The following is a 19,852-nucleotide window of genomic DNA, read 5'->3' on the forward strand; positions in this document are numbered from 1 at the left end:
ATATGGGTTAGTCCCGAGTGTTTCAAACCATGCTCATTTATATATGTACATATTTAACCTAAAATATTTGAAACATTTTCAACAGAAGTAATGCATCTAAAAACATACATTTTAATTTTCGTTTCCAATTTTATTCCAAAACGCCAATATTCATCACGTATTTGTTATGACATCACATGTTCCCAAACAATTTTTCAAATTTAAAAATCGCCTTAAAAACCATAGATCTTTGAACCTCATGAAAATTTAAAAAAATGTTTAATTCTCAATTGTACATTTTGTTCAAATCAAATCCAATGCGATACACTTTTTTCAATGGGTGGATTCCATACCATGACTGGAACTATGAAAATGTAAATTTTGTTGAGAAAAAAGTTAGTGGCGTACTCACTTATTCAATTCAAACTGGGTATCCCAAATTTAGTTAAAAAGCTATAAGTATAACTTCGTTGGCAGAAAAGTTAGGAAAATGGAACAAAGCCAACTATGAAAGGGCAATCTTGAAGCTGTGGTAATTATTACACTTCCAAAGAAATCATCCCTAACTCTCACCCTATCACTTTATTTATGCTTCCAGTTATCAAAGAATAATTTTTAAATTTTTTCCTCCTATTCTGAGTATCTCTCATACACATTCTATAGCATTTAGGCCAGGCTATTCAGCAGGCTGATTCAAATTTTATACTTCAATTGAGATTTTTTTATATGCAAACATGAAGTGGATTACCAAAAAAATATAAATTCAAAGTACTGCTAAAGTGATGTGGTTGTAGACACTCTAGTATGGGAGTAATTAAAAATTTTCCAAAAAGTAATAAAAATTTAAATGTTAGCATATATATTAGTGTTATCGAATTCGAATCAAATTTGGCAATAGTTAAATTACGATTGTGCAACACGTGAAAATGATTCTCATTCGTGAATCACAGGGTGTATATAGCCATTTCGGGGATTACGTATAACTGAAATTGAATTTACTTGTTTTTCACTTTCATGGACTGTCCAAGTTACGAAAAAGGAAACAAAAAAGGCTACATTTTCAATTCGTAACTCTGACGATCATAGTATATCGTGTAGGTTAAAGTATTTAAGAAAATGTTTGAAAAGAAAAAATAATAATATTGGAAATTCAGATTTCCACTGAATTCTGAATCAAAATTTCAATACATGAAATTGAAACATTTCAAACTGGGTTATTTCACGACTGTTTAGATCCCAAATCAATGGCTGAGAACGATCGACATAATAATTGATAAAATGGCTGTCACGTGGCGTCTTCACTGCGGCATACATGAGAGAGATGCTTTGAAGGATGGAGTAATTTATACTACATGCAGGAAGAAATTTTGAATTGTGAATTGCTAACCAATGAGCTCACAGTAAAATAGCTGAATTGACAGTTGCGATAAAGGAAATATCAACTTAAAATACTTATACACAACATTTTCTTAAAGAAACCTGTGGTTATTGAGATATTAATTCATTCAAATGGCCATGACAGCGTGCCTTTTTCAGTACCTGTGTAGTTGATGCTTTTCATCTCTCTCTTTTTTTCTATCCCTATTTGTCTCTCTCTTCGTTTTTCTTTTTCACACAGACAACAATATTAATACGTAAGTATTTTTAAGTTGACTAATTATTCAACCCTATTAATAATAAGCGCACTCTCATTCAGTGTGGGAGCAGCTTCCTTGTTTCTTATTTTGAACCGTTTCTCATTATTTATGGACGGTTTTGGTTTCTGACAGCTTGATGTTTCAATTCATTAGATATATGACTTGACAAGTACTAGTAGCCGCTGTTTAGTTTGAAAGTATTTTTTGCAAGATAATTGAAGGCTATATGAGACACGCCCTGTCAGTTTCTCCGATTTTCAAAAGTTCTTTTACCTATAAGACTTAGACGAAGAGATTTGAAGCTATTTTCTATTAGATACATCCTTTCGCACCATTTTCTTTGAATGGCTTTTTGCAGTCATTTAATTGAATCAGAATGATTTACAAGGATGAAAGCAATTGATGAAAATCTAAATAATTCGGTATATTATTTGTTTTCGAATAAAGTTGTTATTTTCTCATTGTCATAACCACATTCCTAATATTCGAAACGAATACTCATTTTCATGGAAGGAGCGTGGGAATGAATAATAAACAGTGAATTGGAAAATAGGAAACTCAGTCGATAGACTGGCAAAGCTTCATTAGACACGTTCGTATTTTATATAGGGTGGTGTAGTTGCCTTATGAGGAAATTAATATAACTTGTACACTCGGGAAACTTTTTTTTGAGTTCAAAGGTCAGGAGTTTTTAATGTTGCTATTAATCTTTTGGTATAATTTAGTTTGTCATTTTGAATATCATCAATTATATAATAGTGGTGATTTGTTGAATTTTTATGTAAAATTGTTTTATGTATTTAAAATGTAAATATATTTTCGTTCGAATGATTTTCATGTTCTATAGAAACTTTCACAGAATAGCAAATTTGAATACCATTTCTTTGAACGTCCCATTATACAGTGAGACTTTTTTCTCAATAATTTAAATTTGACTTGTAGTTTGTTTTTGCTTTGAAATTAACTGAATACTCCATTGTCATATTTGATATTTTCAAAATGTTCGATACATCGTGTTGCATCTGGAAATTTTTAACAATGCCTAAGAAAAAATTTGTCAATTTTTCAACTTTTACCCCTTCACCAAATTTTTTATTTTTCCATTTTTGCGAATGTAAGTACGTACCATATTTTAGATGAATTATTAAAAATGTGGGATATGAAATTATTCTGCAATTGCGTCCCATGCACCACCGGTAAGAATACCACTTTCCTTTCACTTATTTCTTTATTTATTTATTTGTAATACAATACTTTACAGGACACAGCCTAATTACAGAGCAGGAAATAAAAGAGTATAATAAATACATCACAAATAAGTGACTGTAAAGTCTACAAACACTACAAACAATACAAACAAGTGACTATAAAGACTACACATTTTATATTTATAATAGGTGACAAAAGAATTATTTTAGGAAGTGGGATTTTATATCTGACAATTTGCAACTAAATATATCTAAATAATCGCTAACAGAGTTTGTCACTTTACACATAGTATGGATCGGAGAATTCTCCAGAACATTTGTGCGAGATGTTTTTATATAGAAAGTACTCGGGTGTCTGGAACAGATTCTAGGAATGCAAATATTAAATTTTTCCAATAATGTTGAGCAGTCAACTATGCTTTTGATAATTTTATAGGTTATGTTAGGTTGGGTCTAAAGTGAGTGGATCTATTCGATCCTCCACCGCAACCCGCAAGGGTTTATTTTATAGGTTAGTACAACACTATAATATTCACCCATTTTTTCGAGACTGAAAAAGTTATGCTTTTGGAGGATAAATACCATCAGTTTTTAGGCTTTGCAGTTTTAAAAATCGTCGTTGAATTGCTTCTATTCTATTTATATGATATTCATAAAAGGGGCTCCACACAACTGACGCGTATTCTAACTTTGATCTCATGAAAGCATAGAATACAGTTTTTAAGGTGGAAGTTTCTTTGAAATCACTACTGTTACGTGCAATTAATCCGTACAATCGACAGGAGGAGGTTACAACATTATCGATATGCCCATTAAATGGGAAACGTTTTCTATTGAATGATCAAAGATCAAGACGTTCGTTTTCAAACTGCAGGACATGACCTTACATTTATCCGGATGTAGCGACAAGTTATTTCGATAACATCATTCTACAACCCGTCCTGCAACGGTCCCAGATTTGACCCTTGTGGAACACCGGAAAAAGCACTATATTCGCTAGTCTTCGATCCCGTAGATAGGATTGAAAGAGTGCGATTAAGAATGGAGACAATCCAAAGGCTACTAGTTTGTTTAGTAGAATACCTGTCGAAGGCCTTAGAAAAGTATGTGTAAATAACATCAGTTTGGGCCCTATTGTCAATAGATTCAGCAATATGTTGGGTTACAGTCAGAAGGTTGGTGACCGTTGAACGATTTTTCATAAAACCGTGTTGGTTTATACTTATATTGCAACTTACATGCCGATATATAGGTCGCTCCAGCAGTATCTCAAAAACCTTTGCAAAGTTGTAAATAATAGAGATAGGCCGATAATTTTAAATATCTCGTGAAATATCTCCTTTCTTGAAGATGGGACAGACTTTTGATGATTTCCAGATCTTTGGTACTGTAGCCGATCTTAAGCAGATATTAATTGGTATTATTAAGTATATGAACTATACATTCTTGTTTAAAACATAGTTGAAACGAACACAAATACATTATAAATCAGGAACAAATTAGTTCATTAAATTTTTTATCCATATTCACCTCTCATCAAAACAATTTTGGAACAATTTCTGAATAAATAAACGTGATCAAATAGATTGCTTGGAAAAGGTATTGAGTGTAGCTTTCATATTTATTAGACATAAAATGGACACCAATATGTCTTGGCACAATCACGTCGCTGGAATTGCAAAGACTGCTTCTCAAACGCTTGGAACACTCCAAACCAAAAAACTGTACACACCTGAGCTCTATAAAGCTCAGATTAGACCTTCTTTGGAGTATTGTTCTCATGTATGGAGCTACGCCTCCAAGCATATCCTGAAGCCGCTGGATTCCATCCAGAAAAGAGCCATCCGCCTGATTGGAGACACGAACATCACTTGCAACCTTGATAGTCTGGAACATCCCCCCATGCCTCCTCCCGGGTTGTGTGCCCAGGTCGCAAGCTCCCTCCTTACGGAATCAATTCCGCAGGTTTGGACCTGGCGACCCTTTCCTTCCACCCCCGTTTCTTAAGGAAACGGTCCTCAATCCAACTGTTAGGCACTTCAGCAAGATTGAAATCTAACCTCTTTTTGGGTTGGAAACCAGCCTTTAGGTGCTTTTATTTCCCTATCTAACTTCGCGTTTTAATTATTATTTGGCTCTTGTTTGTCGCGGTATTCCTAACTGAATTTTTGCATGGGGGCCCCCAAAACTAACGGCGGCCAGAATTATGGTAGACGGGCGTTTCTCAGTGAAGCTGAGAGAATGTGATTCGAAAAGTGAAATCGCGGTTTTGCTGAAAGAGAATATATGGTTAGTACACTCTAGAATACTATACTTGCCGGAGCCGCCTGACGGCGACTCGTGGGGGCGGTCTCTGGTTTTGTTTCGTCGGCCTTGGATGTTTGTCCCTTTCTCGGAACCTGGGGTCATCCATGTTCAACGCATCGTGTAGATCGCGAAACGCTGGATTTAAGTGCGATCTGATTCTATCGAACGTGCTTTCTGCATGTTCTCTCATATACACGTCCACATATTGCGTGTCCAGGTCTAGATCTCTGTATATGAATCTGTTTGGTATATAGTAAGGTGCATTTACGGCGGCCCTTACGCTCGTATTCATAAATGCTTGGATCTTCTTTCTGTATGTCTGCGCACACTGGCCCCAGGCAGTGCATGCATACAGTATTATTGGCATTAGAATCGTTCTGATCATCAGTAGCTTGACTTTCAGTGCCATGTTGCTACTTCTTCCTATGATCGGCGCCAGGCGTCTTCTGGCCTGTTTGGCCATTCCTATTCTCTGCTGTACGTGGTCCTGGAATGTTAGTTTCTTGTCTAGGATGACCCCGAGATATGTCGCTTTGTTTGTCCACGGAATCTCTTGTCCGTTGAAGATGACGTTGCCTTCCGGTTGTACGAACCTGCGGGTGAACAGTATCGCCTGACTCTTGTCAGGGTTGATACTGATCTTCCACAGGTTAGCCCACTCCTCTAATCTGTCTACCTGTTGTTGTAGGTATCTCGTAACGAGTGCTTGACTCCTAGATCTCGCCAGCAGGGCCGTGTCGTCCGCGTAGAGTGACAACTTGTTAAAGTTGTTCTCTGGCTTGGGCACGTCTGCCGTGTATACGGAGTAGAGGTGTGGTGAAAGGACTGCACCTTGCGGGACTCCTGCCTCCAGTAGTCGAACTGTTGATAATTCGTCTCCTACTTTGCAGCGGCATCGCCTGTCAGCTAGAAAAGACTGAATTAATCTTAACATTGGTTTTGAGTATCCAAAATCGCTCATCTTGGTTAGTAGCCCGTCGTGCCAAACTCTGTCGAACGCCTTGGAGACGTCTAAGAAGATAGCTCCGGTGTTGTGTCCTTTGCCAAGGTTGAAGCCTTCTGTCGCAAAGTCCACTACCCTCAGGACTTGTAGCTCTGTTGAGTGTTCTGACCTAAAACCGAATTGTTCGTCGGGGAGGATCCCTAACTCTCTGGTTTGTTCTTCCAGTCTCTTCAGGATGACGCGTTCCGCCACTTTGCTTACGGATGGCAGTAAGCTTATTGGCCGGTGGTTCGCTGGAAACAGGTGGTTCTTCTTGGGCTTTGGTATGTGGATTACCGTTGCCTCTTTGAACTGGTACGGGAAGTGTTGCAGTCTAAGTATAGCATTTATGATGGTTATGGCTGCTATACCCTTTCGTGGCAGCACTTTCAGTGCTCGATTTGTTATATTATCTGGGCCTGGTGCTTTCCGAGTAGTAAGGCGTCTCAGAATGTCCTTCACTTCCTCAGGCGATGTCGGGGCCAGGGGTTGCGCATTATCTGTCCGTCGGTTGAGCCTCCGTACCGTTCTTTCCACCTGGTTTTCTATTTCTTCTACCTCGTCTGTGAACGGGACGTCATTCTCTTTACACTGCCTTTCGAAGTTGTCCGCGAATGCTTCCGCCTTCTCATGGTCAGTGTAGACAATTCCTTGCTCGCCATATATCGGTGGGCAGGGTTGTCGAGGTTCTGGAACATCGAAGAAAGGTTGGAGATTTATCTCTCTTTTATAGATACTTTCACGGGAAGTGTTCAAGTGACTTGGCACATTTGATTCCACCAGGAGCGGTACATATCAGAAATACGCGATGAACTGTGGCTGATCATCGTTCTGAGGTTCAACTCAGAACACATCGAACTTTACTGTTTAAGAACTCCCCTTTAGAAAATCTGACGCGCTCGATTCATTTTTTTTTCACTTTTAACCCTTACGTACAACCATCCGCATCATGTAAACGATCAGATTAACATACGAACATTATTAAAACGCAACAGTGTTTTTTACATATTTGAAAATCTATAGCCGCGCTTCCCCCACCGATGAAAAGCTATACATTATATAACATTTTTTTCTTGTTATCATCTAAGCTTTGCAACCTAATATGTCTCTATGACGCTCGAGTAAATCCCCATTTTGCATCGTAGGCTTCCCTACGATTATATTTAATGCAAAAACTGACTGTAAACTCAAATTTGAATTATATCTATTAATAGAAAAGTCTCATATGGTGTCTGTATAATTTGGCACTGTTGAATATCGACCTAATGTGCAAATAATAAAGTTTGCAAGCTGATAATGGTGTAACCTTGCTATGAACATAAAATTAAAATGTCCTGCCATTTTACTCAGAAGACTAATGGTGAATTGAAAATTTGTATTTCGGCCACACCTATGGCGAAATCACATTTCGAAGGTTGGTTATAAATATAGATGTGGGTTTTATGTAGTTACGCCTTTCTGTTGGTTGGACAATTCGGAAAAAGAACACTTATCTATTATACATTGTGCTAGTCAGAATTAAAGCTGGTATGAAATTCATATAATTCATTTTAAGACAGGGAGTACAAAAAAACTCCAAGGTTTCAAATCGAGAATTATCAAAATAATACAAAATAAAAATCCGTTCGAAATTTTCATCTGGAATTTCGAAAATGATTTTTATCAGCGGCTGTTTTTGGTTGCGATCATACGGGAAAATCATACCCTGATAATCATTCTTGAATAAAATTCATACGAAGTCTGTTAAAAAATAAGGTAAATGTACAAATTTCGCGGGTTACTTACATTCTATTAGCAATTTTTTTATGTTAGCACACTCGTCTCGAACGTATGTTTACAGTTTCAGCTGTGTAAGAAATGAAATTATGTGCTCAAAAAACATAAAATGTGTACAGTGGCATACGGTGATTGTACTCTGAGTCAGATTTTTTTACAAGTGGTATAAGCTTTTCCCAGAAGGACGAAAAGATGTGAATGACGACGCTCGTCCTGGACGCCTCAGGACCAATGAAAATGTTGAGAAAGTGAAGAAAATTGTTATGAAGAATCGTGGAATCACTATTAGAGAAGTTGCTGAGAATGTCGTCATATCGGTTGGCTCATGCCATGCAATGTTTTCGAAAATTTTGGGCATGAAGCGCGTGGTAGAAAAGTTCGTTTCAAAATTGCTGAATTTTGACCAAAAAACCGTCGCATTAGCATCGCTCAGGAATTATTTAATGACGTTAACGGCGATTCAGTTTTGCCTAAAAGGATCACAACTGGTAATGGATCATGGGTATATGGTTATGACATCGAAACCAATGCCCAATCGTCCCAATGTAAGAGTCCGGGAGAGTAAGACCAAAATATGAACACCAAGTTCGATGAAATAAAGTTTGGTTTTCGATATCCTTCGGTTACCGTGGCGTAGTGAACCAGGAGTTCTTGCCACATGGTCGTACAACCCCGTAATCATGCATCAGCCACCGTATTCACCAGATTTGCCTCCCTACGACTTTTTCCTGTTTCCAAGATTGAAGAGACACATGAAAGAATGGCGTTTTGCGACGATTGAGAAGATAAAAAACGAATCGCTGAAAAAGTTCAAGGACATACAAAAATATGCAAAAATTGCATATCAGAACTGCTTTGAGGATTGTATAAAACGGTGGCACAAGTGTATTATATCTGAGGAGATCTGCTTTGAAAAGGACAAAATATAAGTTGACGCATAAATATTTTTTGAGTAAAATGAAAATTCACCAAATTTTTTGAATATACCTCGTATAAATGACAATAATAATGATTTTCGAGTAATGCTAAGGTGCCAACCTGGAACGTAAGTCGCTAAAAAATATTTCGCGTCATTTTAACCTAGGTGCGGGTACCGCTTGCACAATTAAAGTGATTTTATATTGAAAAAATGTGTAGGTATAGTTCAAGTAAACGATATAGTGCAACCTACCTTCCAACAGATCACCTTTAATAATATAGTTAGGGAACTAACTAATTTTGTCATTCAATAATTATATAATAATAATATATATAATAAATATTTCGTTTATAAAGATGAGCGGGAAAGTAGGGATTCAAATAAAAGAGTGATGATTGAAAATACTTCTGAATACTACTTACGCACATATATATACAATTGATCGCTTCAAAAACACTTCACTAACTTTCCTCGAAAGCTTCTGATAATTCCTCTTCCATATTCTCTGTTTCACTATCACTGTCGTCATTTAAATCAATAATGAATTTATTTCCACCATTAATATGGAAGTGTCCAATCTCCATATTATAGTCTTTTTCAACTATAATTACTTTTTTAATTCTTTTCTGCCACTCTTCTTTGGTAATATTGGAGACTTCTTCTTCAACTACCTCTGTTACCTTCTTGTCAAATTTTGGAAAATTATTATTATTATTATTATATACTCCTGATGCTTTGTTTAAATTTTCCCCAAATCAACTCGATGGGATTGAAAACACAAAAATATGGGGGAAGTCTCAGTATGGTGTGTCCATACTTTTCAGCAATACTTTCAAGGGCATACACTTTTTCAAATATTTTTGTCTGTAAAACTTCAAGTAGTTGGTTTTTGGTATAGTTATCTTCAAAATATAAATTGTTATCCATTAAAAATGTTTGTATTTCATTTTTCTTCAAATTTCTATTCAGTACTTTGATGAGCTGTCGCGAATGATAGGAAGCGTTGTCAAGAACTACACTATTCGCATCCAAATTTGGCATCAATGTATTTTCAAACCATTCCTCAAAAATATTAGCTTCCATGTTCTTGTAATAGTCAACATTGCAGTCCTCAAGTTTTTTTTCACGTAATTTCAAAGAATTCGGAACCCATCCTTTACTTCCTCCGCAATGCACAATGATTAGTCGCGATCCTTTGTTTGCAGGCATGTTAGGCCTACACATTCTCGAACCATCAGTCCATCCTTTCGTAACTGTGTCGTGAGTGTCATACCAAATTACGACCAAATAGAAAATTTGTCGTTGTACTTGTCTATATTTAGTTATTTGTTCTACGTATTTGTTACGCAATTCCACTATTCTTCTGCTTTCCATAACTGCTTGACGTTTGTTTATCATTTTGAATCTAAATCCTAGTTTCTTTATCATATTCTGAAGAGTTTTGTCACAGCAGCTCACGTTATGTCCGGAAGTATTCAATTTCTTCCTTATGATATCAATTGTAGGAATCTCATTGCTTATGAAACAGTCGTATATTGTTTTTCTTTAATGATTTTATTAGATGAACATCTAAAGGTTTTGGTAATTCCGTATCACATCGCGTCTTGTGTTCATAAGGTTTGTTTTTGAGTATGTTACGTACAGTTGAGAAAGGAATTTCGGTCAAATCTGATGTTGCTTGTAATAGTTTGTTTCCCTCGAAACCAAACTTGAGATGTAGATTCTTATATTCATAGAAACATATTCTTTAATATTCAAATACATCCGAATCTTATTCACTGGTATCTCGTTTTCGCATTGTTCACCATCGCTATTGGAATCATTACACAAGAAAAAGTCTGCGTTGTTAACACACTCGTTATTACTATTAACTAGTACTTGTCCAAGGACGACACATTTTAAACAGATAACAAAAATTTGGAGTAATAATTACAACTGCACCACTATCAAATTTCAACACTCAAATCGCGATCAGTTCCTGAATTGAACATTGACAACACGAAGTGTATAAACATCGTCGCATTCCATTCGTCACCGTGACTTCAAATTTAATTTTTTGATTCTTCAGCCAATCGTAAAACTCGGTTAGTAAAAATTATCCAATACAAACCGCCAATTCTTCAGTCCATGTGGACTAGGTGGCAGCGGCATAATTTCATTGTATTGGTACCTTCAACTATTCACAATACCGGTTACTTCGACTATACATTAATGATGTAATTCATACTTATTGTTAATTATATCGATAAATTAATTCGTGTGTAAAAGGTGATTTTTAGTTCCTGATACATTTTTTTAACGCCATTTTTAATAATTATTATTCATTTTATGTATTTTTCTTTTTTTAAATTAAAAATCAAATAAAATAATTATTATACGACCTATCGGAAAAAATAATTACCTATCGATTTCCAACCCTGCAAAAGGCAAATGGAGGTGTCCACAGAAAAAAAGAAATGAACAAAATATTCTTACGCTTCAGGAACTGAATGTAAAAAAATTTTTTTGTTTACTGCAAGAAGTTCGTATTTCTGAATTCTGAATAATAAAAAAACTCTCGGTGCTGCCGTTAACCCTGGTTAATGCTACATAAAAATAGATTTGTATTTTGACAATTCCTATTAGGTATATACAAACAATTCTTGTGCAGTCAATAAAATAGTATCGTTCATATGTGTGTGCGAAATCTTTCTGTGGTGTGCTCAGATAAAAAGATGTTTGATCAGTTTTCTGCCAGGATTGGATATTTGAACACTTTGATAAATTCGATAAATATTTTTAAACAAACATGAAGTGTGAGATAATTCACGAAATAGCGGCATACTATGCATGTTGAACTTTTAATTAAAAAGCTTTAATTTTGGATTTATAATTCTGAACTCTATTTTTTATAAAATCTTGATGACAAGCTTTCAAATATTTAAATGTTGGAAAAAACACTTTGCCAGGGCACATAGTTATCTGTTTAATTTAAAGGCGAGATTATAGGAGTAGTTACGTTTAATGATGAAGAACATTTTTGTTTTAGGGATCCATAAGCATCCATACTGGATATTTTCTTTCACAGCAAGCATGTGGAATTTTTAGTGAAATCCGTATCAATAACAGTGTATGGTGAATATTTGGAGGTAGTGATCTTTCGAAGGCGGGAGGGAGAGTCGTCAAAGAATGACGAATTACCGTTATGGAGCTCGCCGCATGTTTAGTCATTTTGGTTGGCAGCGCATTTTCAGTGTTGCGTGATGATGTGGCCATCATAGCTCACAGTCCAAGTCCAATCACGAAACGTCTCCGAAAAAACTCGAAAAAGTCCGATTTTTCAGTTGATAATGACAGAAAATGTATGAAGTGTTTACAGAACCGAAGAGGACTTATTGGAAAAAAACAAGAATCCAATATATTGCTTTGCTGACGACAGCACACTTGTCTCGTCATTCTAGGTGGATTCCAGGACATCGGCAACGGAGGCACATCTTCACTGGCAGCAGGAGGTTGCATATCTTAATGAGGATCTAGAAGTGATTTCGAATTGGGGTGAAAGTAACCAGGTTCAATTCAATGTCACAAAAACCCAGGCATCGGTTTTTTCCAAGAAGATAAATGTCTCCGAACCGGATATAATAATGTCAGGTCAGACAATTCCGCTTTCTGCTTCGATAAGATTGTTAAAATGGACACCAATATGTCTTGGCACAATCATGTCGCTGAAATTGCAAAGGCTGCTTCTCAAAAGCTTGGAGTAATGTTCCGAGCCAGAAAACTGTACACACCTCAGCAACTTTTGATGATTTATAAAGCTCAGATCAGACCTTCTTTGGAGTATCGTTCTCATGTATGAAGCTCTGCCCCCAAACATACCCTGAAGTTGCTGAATTCCATCCAGAAAAGAGCCAGCGCCTGATTGGAGACGCGAACCTTGATAGCCCTGGAACATCGAAGAAAGGTTGGAGATTTGTCTCTCTTCTATAGATACTTTCACCTGAAGTGTTCAAGTGGCTTGGCACCAAGAGCGGTACATATCAGAAATACGCGACGGACTGTGGCTGCTCATCTTTTGAAGTTCACCTCAGTACACCTCGAACTTCGCTGTTTAAAAACTCTTTAATCTGGAGAACTGCGTTTATGTGGAATAAACTTCCTGAGAACGTTTTTACAAATGAATTTAATCTTCAGCGATTCAAATACAATGTGAATCGCTACTTTCGCACAGGCACCGCTCTGAGAGCGCCTTAAGGATTTTCCTGAAGTGCTTGTGTTATGTCCGTATAAAAAGTGTTACTTTTGAAAAAATTGGGTAGATTTCAAAGACCGAATGTTTTTTTGTAGATATGATTTATCATTACTTCTTGAACAGCTCTTGAACATTAGCTGGGTGGTTTACTGAAATATTAACAAAAATTACAGTCATAGGTTAAAGGCTTGTTGAGTAACAGGAACAAATCATTTTTGGAAAACAATTGTTTTCTTTCCAACGTTTCGAATCTAATTAAATTCTTCTTCAGGGCTCTGTAACAATGACTTTTATAAAACGTACCTGTCACAAACGTTATAACGGTTGTCGTTTTTTAAATGTAAGAAGTAATGAAAAAAATCGTTTTTGAATGGAAAAATAATTTTTCGGTAATTTTAATTCTGCGAAAAATCTGTTTAGGTGTAACAAAAGGCAAACTGAAAGATTCACCCCGAAAAATTACACTCAATATTAACTTTGAATTAGTCAGTAACTTGTGTTTATAATTTTTGAATTATAAGTGAATTAAATGGAATCATTGAAAAGATGAAATTATTATTAAATTTTAATATATAGCTGATGTTTCGGAAAACCTATAAAAATATTGGTGAAGGACATCTCAAATATGCAATTTTTTTTTGACATACATTCAAAAATAAAATGTCTTGATGTCATATTCAGTAGTTTAAATAAACACACGTATATGATGTTGTCTCAGAATTCGATTCAGGTTCATAGTTCCGTCTTTCCACGGAGTTGATTGAGGTTGAGTGGAAGAACAACTCAGTAGCACGTGCTAACTAAGTTGAACTTCGCCTTTTGTTATGTCAGCAACTAGCTCTCCAATTTATTTAAATATTTGTATGTAACTACAGCTGGGTTAACAATAAACACGATTATTACACTCGATACCTGCCAAAACAATGTATATGAATGTTTCTTGCTCATTCATAAGGTTTTTTGGTGACAATTTTTATTTCATAGAGTGATCACGAGTTGACTTTGGAGTATGATTTGGTATCCCCTACCCTCTCAACTGTATTTTCTCTATATATTCACACGATGTTCATTTTTTCTTACAATTAAGGTTCTTGAAGTTTCTCCTATATAACTTTATCTTCTACAGAAACGAGGTGTACTATAAGTACTCACTTTTGTTTCTTCATCAGTATTCACAAGTTTTGTTCATATGAGAGTAGATCTAAATATATTGGTAGTTGTAAAAGTTGTTCTGACATTATATACTAACCAATTCGACTCAATTTTTTCGACAAACCGGAAACAAAGTATGATATTTCTTGTCAGATATTTGTGTTATTGGGTATGTGGCGATTGTATAATCTATATATGTTGGTTACTGTTATTACCAATTTTACTGAGGCCTTTTTCTACAAATTATTTTTGATATTGTGGATGGTTGAAAACCTTGAACATCGACTCCTCCAAGAATTTTTTTTCAAAGAATACTATTTCGTGTCAATCTACATTCTAATTCATGGCCGACCCAAAAACAATTATCATTTCTTTTGCTTTCAGTGTATTCCAGAAAGTAGACAAAATTCCACCTGTAACACCAATGTCAAGTCTATCCTACCGATATCCACCGCAAGCACACTTCCCGCCGCAAGCACCATTCCACCAGCCCGAACCGGCTGCAGCGGCTCCCGCAATGTCTTCCCAACGTTTCTGTTTACGATGGAACAATCATCAGTCGAACCTGCTCTCAGTATTCGACCAGCTCTTTCAAGATGAAAGCTTCGTTGACGTAACCATAGCTGTAGAAGGACGACTTCTCAAAGCTCACAAGATGGTTTTATCAGCGTGCAGTCCCTACTTCCAAGCGCTGTTCATGAACCATCCAGATAGGCACCCGATAGTGATTCTCAAAGACGTACCCTTCAACGACATGCGGTGTTTGCTGGACTTTATGTACCGAGGAGAGGTTAGCGTGGATCAGGATAGACTGTCAGCTTTTCTACGGGTGGCCGAAAGTCTCAGAATAAAAGGGTTAACTGAAGTTAATGAAGAAAGATGTGATAGTATAGCTTCCACACTCACTCAACAAAACATGGGGAACTTGCAGCGCCTCCAGCAGAACAAGAGGTTCGGAAACAATTTGAATATGCTCAGCAATGCGTTGTTGCAGCCTAAGAGGAAACGCGGTAGGCCACGGAAGTTGTCTGGATGCTCGAACGGACCTGACGATTACGATAAGGAAATTGTGCAGGGCAGTCCTGAGATGTTGGAGGTCAAGATGGGAATGGACAATTTCAGTGAAAATCAGTCTGATGGTAGCACTGGAAAACCTGATATTGACGACGATAAGATTAAAGATGAAGAAGAACCTGTTGCTGGGACTTCGAACGAGCAGCAAATGTACAATCACTCAAAAAGCTCTGATGAATTTCAGTCTTCCGGTGAGTTTTTTGATGGTTTTTTTTCTTCACAATACCACTTTAACCAAGACCTAACAGGTGTAACAAATATTTTTCCATAGATGATTCCGATGCATACAAAAAATTGAAACCAAAATGTTTGAATTACAAACATAATTATTATTCAATATTCTCTCAAATCGATCGACTCAAAACAATTAACATTATTTGACTCTAGGAATCTCAGTGCTACACTATATACAGTTTTCACTGTCAGTGGTCAAGTTGTTACATAGTGTATACCAAAAGTACTGAAATGGAATCCATTTACTTTCTGTTCAGATGGAAATACCATCAATTGTCTCTATAAATGAAACATACTATAACATTTTTAATTTTTGAATGTGCAATAAATTGAGGTTGAAATTCACTTAACAAAATGTTTTATAGAAAATCTCTCACGTAATTTCGATGACTTCTATCAAATTTGAAAAATATTGCTTCTCACACAACGAAAATATCTGACCATTCTGGAAATTTTGGCGTATTCTTGATTTTGAATCACGCATTAACCGAATGCCTTGTCAAATTCAGTGAACTTTCGAGTATAATTTAAAAAAAACAGTGTTGCTCATTTTGCTTCACTTTAAAAAAATACTCTGAGTGATGTTAGTCACTCCAACACATATTCAAAAGTAAACAAAAACCAAGCAAACTTGATACTTTCTAGTAATAGACCTGTTGATCATTTATAGGTCTATTTTTTTCTAAAGTGTGTATCTCAGATCTGATCCTAGTTGTTTGGTAAATTGTGATATGTGACATTTTTTGTCCTATGATGTTTTTCAACTAACTGACCTTTGATTCATTATTAATGAATTTATTATAAAATATGCAAAGTTCTATTGCAAATTATTAAAGGTATTACAGAAATATTGAATACTTGACAATTGAATAAAATGAATATGCATCAAAATTATTGAATAATCAAAATTAATTATAAGAGATAAACGCTAAGCAATCTGTGAGTTGGATGCAAAAATTTAGTGTTGTGCTAGATCTGTTTGTTAAGACAATCAACAGTATTACCTGTTGCTTGTTGGAAACAAATGCCAAATAACTCCAGTCTGTTACATTTGTTGTTTATCGAGATTGTTGACTATCGTTGCATCTGATTCATTTTCTCAAGGTTTTTCTTACATGAGTAAGTAGTGGAAAAAACTGAGGCTAAACAGTCTGCTTAGATCTAAAGAATAAGGGTGATATTTGGGAGTACAAGAGAATTCAAAAAAAGTTTTAAAATTTCAAATACAAAAATTTGGGAAAATGTAGCTTTCGTGTGAATGATATCTGATTCAAAAGGAAAAACTGATTTTTTTGTATAATCCAATGTTCATATTAAAGTTGTTGTTTTGAAAGTACTTTTCTTCTTGTGATTCAATTTTTATATGAAAGTAGTTGTTTCAAGGGGGCTTTGCAAGATTCACACAACTTTCTGTGGAGTTTTTTTTTAAATGAATCGCTTCCTTCTTTCCTTTGGAAGTTTCCCAACATCGAGTGTCTCCCAAAAATGCATCCCTTTCAATTTTAATAAGAAAGTCATTTATTTTTTCTCCTGTTTCTCCTTTTATTGAATATATATTTTTTTGCTTCTGGCATTCCGAGTAATAGATTTGAAATAGGAAACTAATGTAAGAAAAAGTGCAGCCGTTAATAATATTCTTCTTATCAAATACTTACAGTGTAGTCAAGTCCATATGTTCGAGGTAATTTAGATAGAAATTACGTTTTTTATACAATATACAAACATTTTTCACAAAGGTGTACATAAATACTTATGATTAAGATCAATATTAAAGTTAAACCTAAAAAATAAAAACTAAAATTAAACCCAAGGACTTTAAATGAGTATAATGTGATATACATATATACACACGTATATATACACACATACACTGAGTGTTACTAGTTACTCTGGATGGAACATGTAGACCAATTATAGACAAGAGGTATGAACAATCAACATGATAGTTCAAAATCTTTTTGTAGAAATCTTATATCTAAATAACCTCTAAAGTACTCAGTTTCACTATTTCTATTATCTATAGTGCCAACTTCTCTCAGTGTGTTCTCACTAAAAGGTATATTCAATTTATAAGCTAGATATCTTATATGGATTTATATGGATTTCATATGTTGACGACCACACACATGAACAATACTCCAATATTGATCTAAGCAAAAAATAATAAAGGGTTCTAATGGAATTAACATTAGTGATTTCTCTTGTGGTCATGCATTTTTGTCGACTTATTCACAACCTCAGAGTGGAGATGGAAATCAACCTTGGTATAAAAAAAAATACCGAGGTCCTGAACAATGTATGCTTGTTAACTCTAGGAGCCTATTCCCAGTGTATTACTGAATGTTTAATGTGTGTGGAATGCCCTAAAGTATAATTGTCAGAGAACAGATCAGCGGCAACTTGTAGAGCAAAGCACATTTTGCACAAATGCTCTTGATGTATTTAGATCAGTTGAGATCAGAGTCTATTATAAGACCTATACTTTTGTTTGGCAGTAGTGACAAAATAAATACTTTGCTCAGTGATTTTGTAACTTCTTCACCTCACCGTAAAGACAGTTTTCATGATGGAGCATATAAAATAAGAAGCCAAATCTTTGAAGTGACAAGTGCCCCTATTAATCTCAATCCATTTTTTTTGTTTTGATATAGAAAGAACAATATGAAATGATTCTCCAAAATAAAAACTCTCTTTTAACAATTATTCATGGTTGTTTTTCCTTAGTCACCGTTGAATATAAATTATAATTTTTTTGATGTGACTGTATCTGCCATCATGAAAATTCATATTTTATCATAAGGGAAAGAACGTGAGTAAACTAATAAGTCAATTATTCGTATCTGTCAATAATCATGGGTAGACATGTAATCAACATGCATAAGAAAATTTATTTCACATTAATTCAAAAGTGTGCACAGGAAAAACCCCAGACAAGTTTACAATAGATGTTTTCATTTAATTATTAGGGGTCTAGGATCTACCATTATACTCGTAAGGAAAACTAGGAATATTAATAATATTGTAGATTCTAGAACATTTTATTTCACCAAAAATATAGTTACCAACACCTCTAATTCCATATAAAGTTCGGGTTGGAAGGGTTTGTAGCATTGTAGTTGCCTAGTAAATGAATTATTAATTTCGATAATGTAAAGCAGTTCAATTTGTTGTTTATCATTTTTGTTGGTATTGGTAAACACTCTTTGTGGTTTTCATAACTGAACTCAAGAGTAGGAATAGAAATAGTATCTTCCAACATACATATAACTGTTGAAATTTGACTGATTTACTAGTGAAAAATTTTACAATATATTTCTTCCTTCTACACAATATGGATTCACGTACAACTCAATGAAACATGTGTTGAAGTGAATTATGAATGTTATCGTAACATGTTAGAAATGTGAAAGAAATTTCTGTTAAGATTATGAGATGACTAATTTTGAATTTTCGTATCTATGATTTCTTGATTTAATCAGGTATTTTGAAAATGTGAGTGAAGGGAAAAGCTATAGTGCTGCTAGAGTGTGAATACTTATCGTGTGCATCACATTTTTTGAGGTGAGTTACAAACATTTTTATTGATAAGGGAAGAGTTTAAGGAATGAGCCATTGTTCTCGACATTACTAATACATACCTTTCAGATTGCATTGTTGCATTTCTAACATGATTCATAGGCGGCTTATTTCCTATAGCTTTTCCCTTTATAACATTTTTCTGTATTGTTTTGTCTTCTTTTTGGTGGTGGATTATTTTTCATTTGCTTAATCTCTTTTAAACCCTACATAATGCTGATATGGTGTTTACTAGTTGATATACCCAGTTAACTCAACATCTGAAAGTACTTAAATCGTTTGATCATTGCATTTTTTCAAGTTGATATTTTCCCATGTTCTTCAAAACATGGAATTGTTAAATTCACAAGAACAATAATTTTGAGATGAATTGAACTTTCATTAATTTAAATTTACTATGTTGAAAAATTTGCAAAGTTCAATCTGTCAAAGGACTAAAGTTGAAATTTATTTGTGGTGCTGCAGGTTTTCCGGGTTTTCCTGCAGCTGAAAAAGCAAAACTGGAATCAATCAAGTCGCCCCTGAGCGCAAATTAATTTTTGTTGTTTTTTCATTCGTTTTTTATATATTAACAATTTTGTTTTTCAAGTATTTTCATATCAGGACTTCCATGTCAAACATGTCACACCATTGGTATATTGTTAACTCGAATTATCTCAATATTCATATTAACTCCCTTTTTTTTATTCAAACTTCTTTATAGAACATACCTATGGATAACCACGACAGTCGACCATATTAAAAAATGCAGTCTGGTTTGACACATTCATTTGCAAT

The 19,852-nt window shown here is 35.0% G+C and overlaps 1 protein-coding gene across 4 annotated transcripts in view; it reads left to right on the forward strand.

Moving 5' to 3' along the window:
- The window catches only part of Ttk (tramtrack), a 42,525-nt gene that overhangs the window by 1,993 nt on the left and 20,680 nt on the right, over positions 1-19,852 (forward strand). For all 4 annotated transcript variants that reach the window (XM_023165339.2, XM_023165341.2, XM_074184379.1 and 1 more), the window contains exon 2: positions 14,576-15,456. In XM_023165339.2, the coding sequence (XP_023021107.1) occupies positions 14,616-15,456 (841 nt within the window). In that variant the 5' untranslated portion in view covers positions 14,576-14,615. The remainder of the gene's footprint in view (positions 1-14,575; positions 15,457-19,852) is intronic.

The sequence above is a fragment of the Leptinotarsa decemlineata genome, unplaced genomic scaffold (assembly GCF_025532065.1).
Source record: "Leptinotarsa decemlineata unplaced genomic scaffold, Ldec_3_MD MMD2_tig00026354_RagTag_RagTag, whole genome shotgun sequence".
Taxonomy (NCBI): domain Eukaryota; kingdom Metazoa; phylum Arthropoda; class Insecta; order Coleoptera; family Chrysomelidae; genus Leptinotarsa; species Leptinotarsa decemlineata.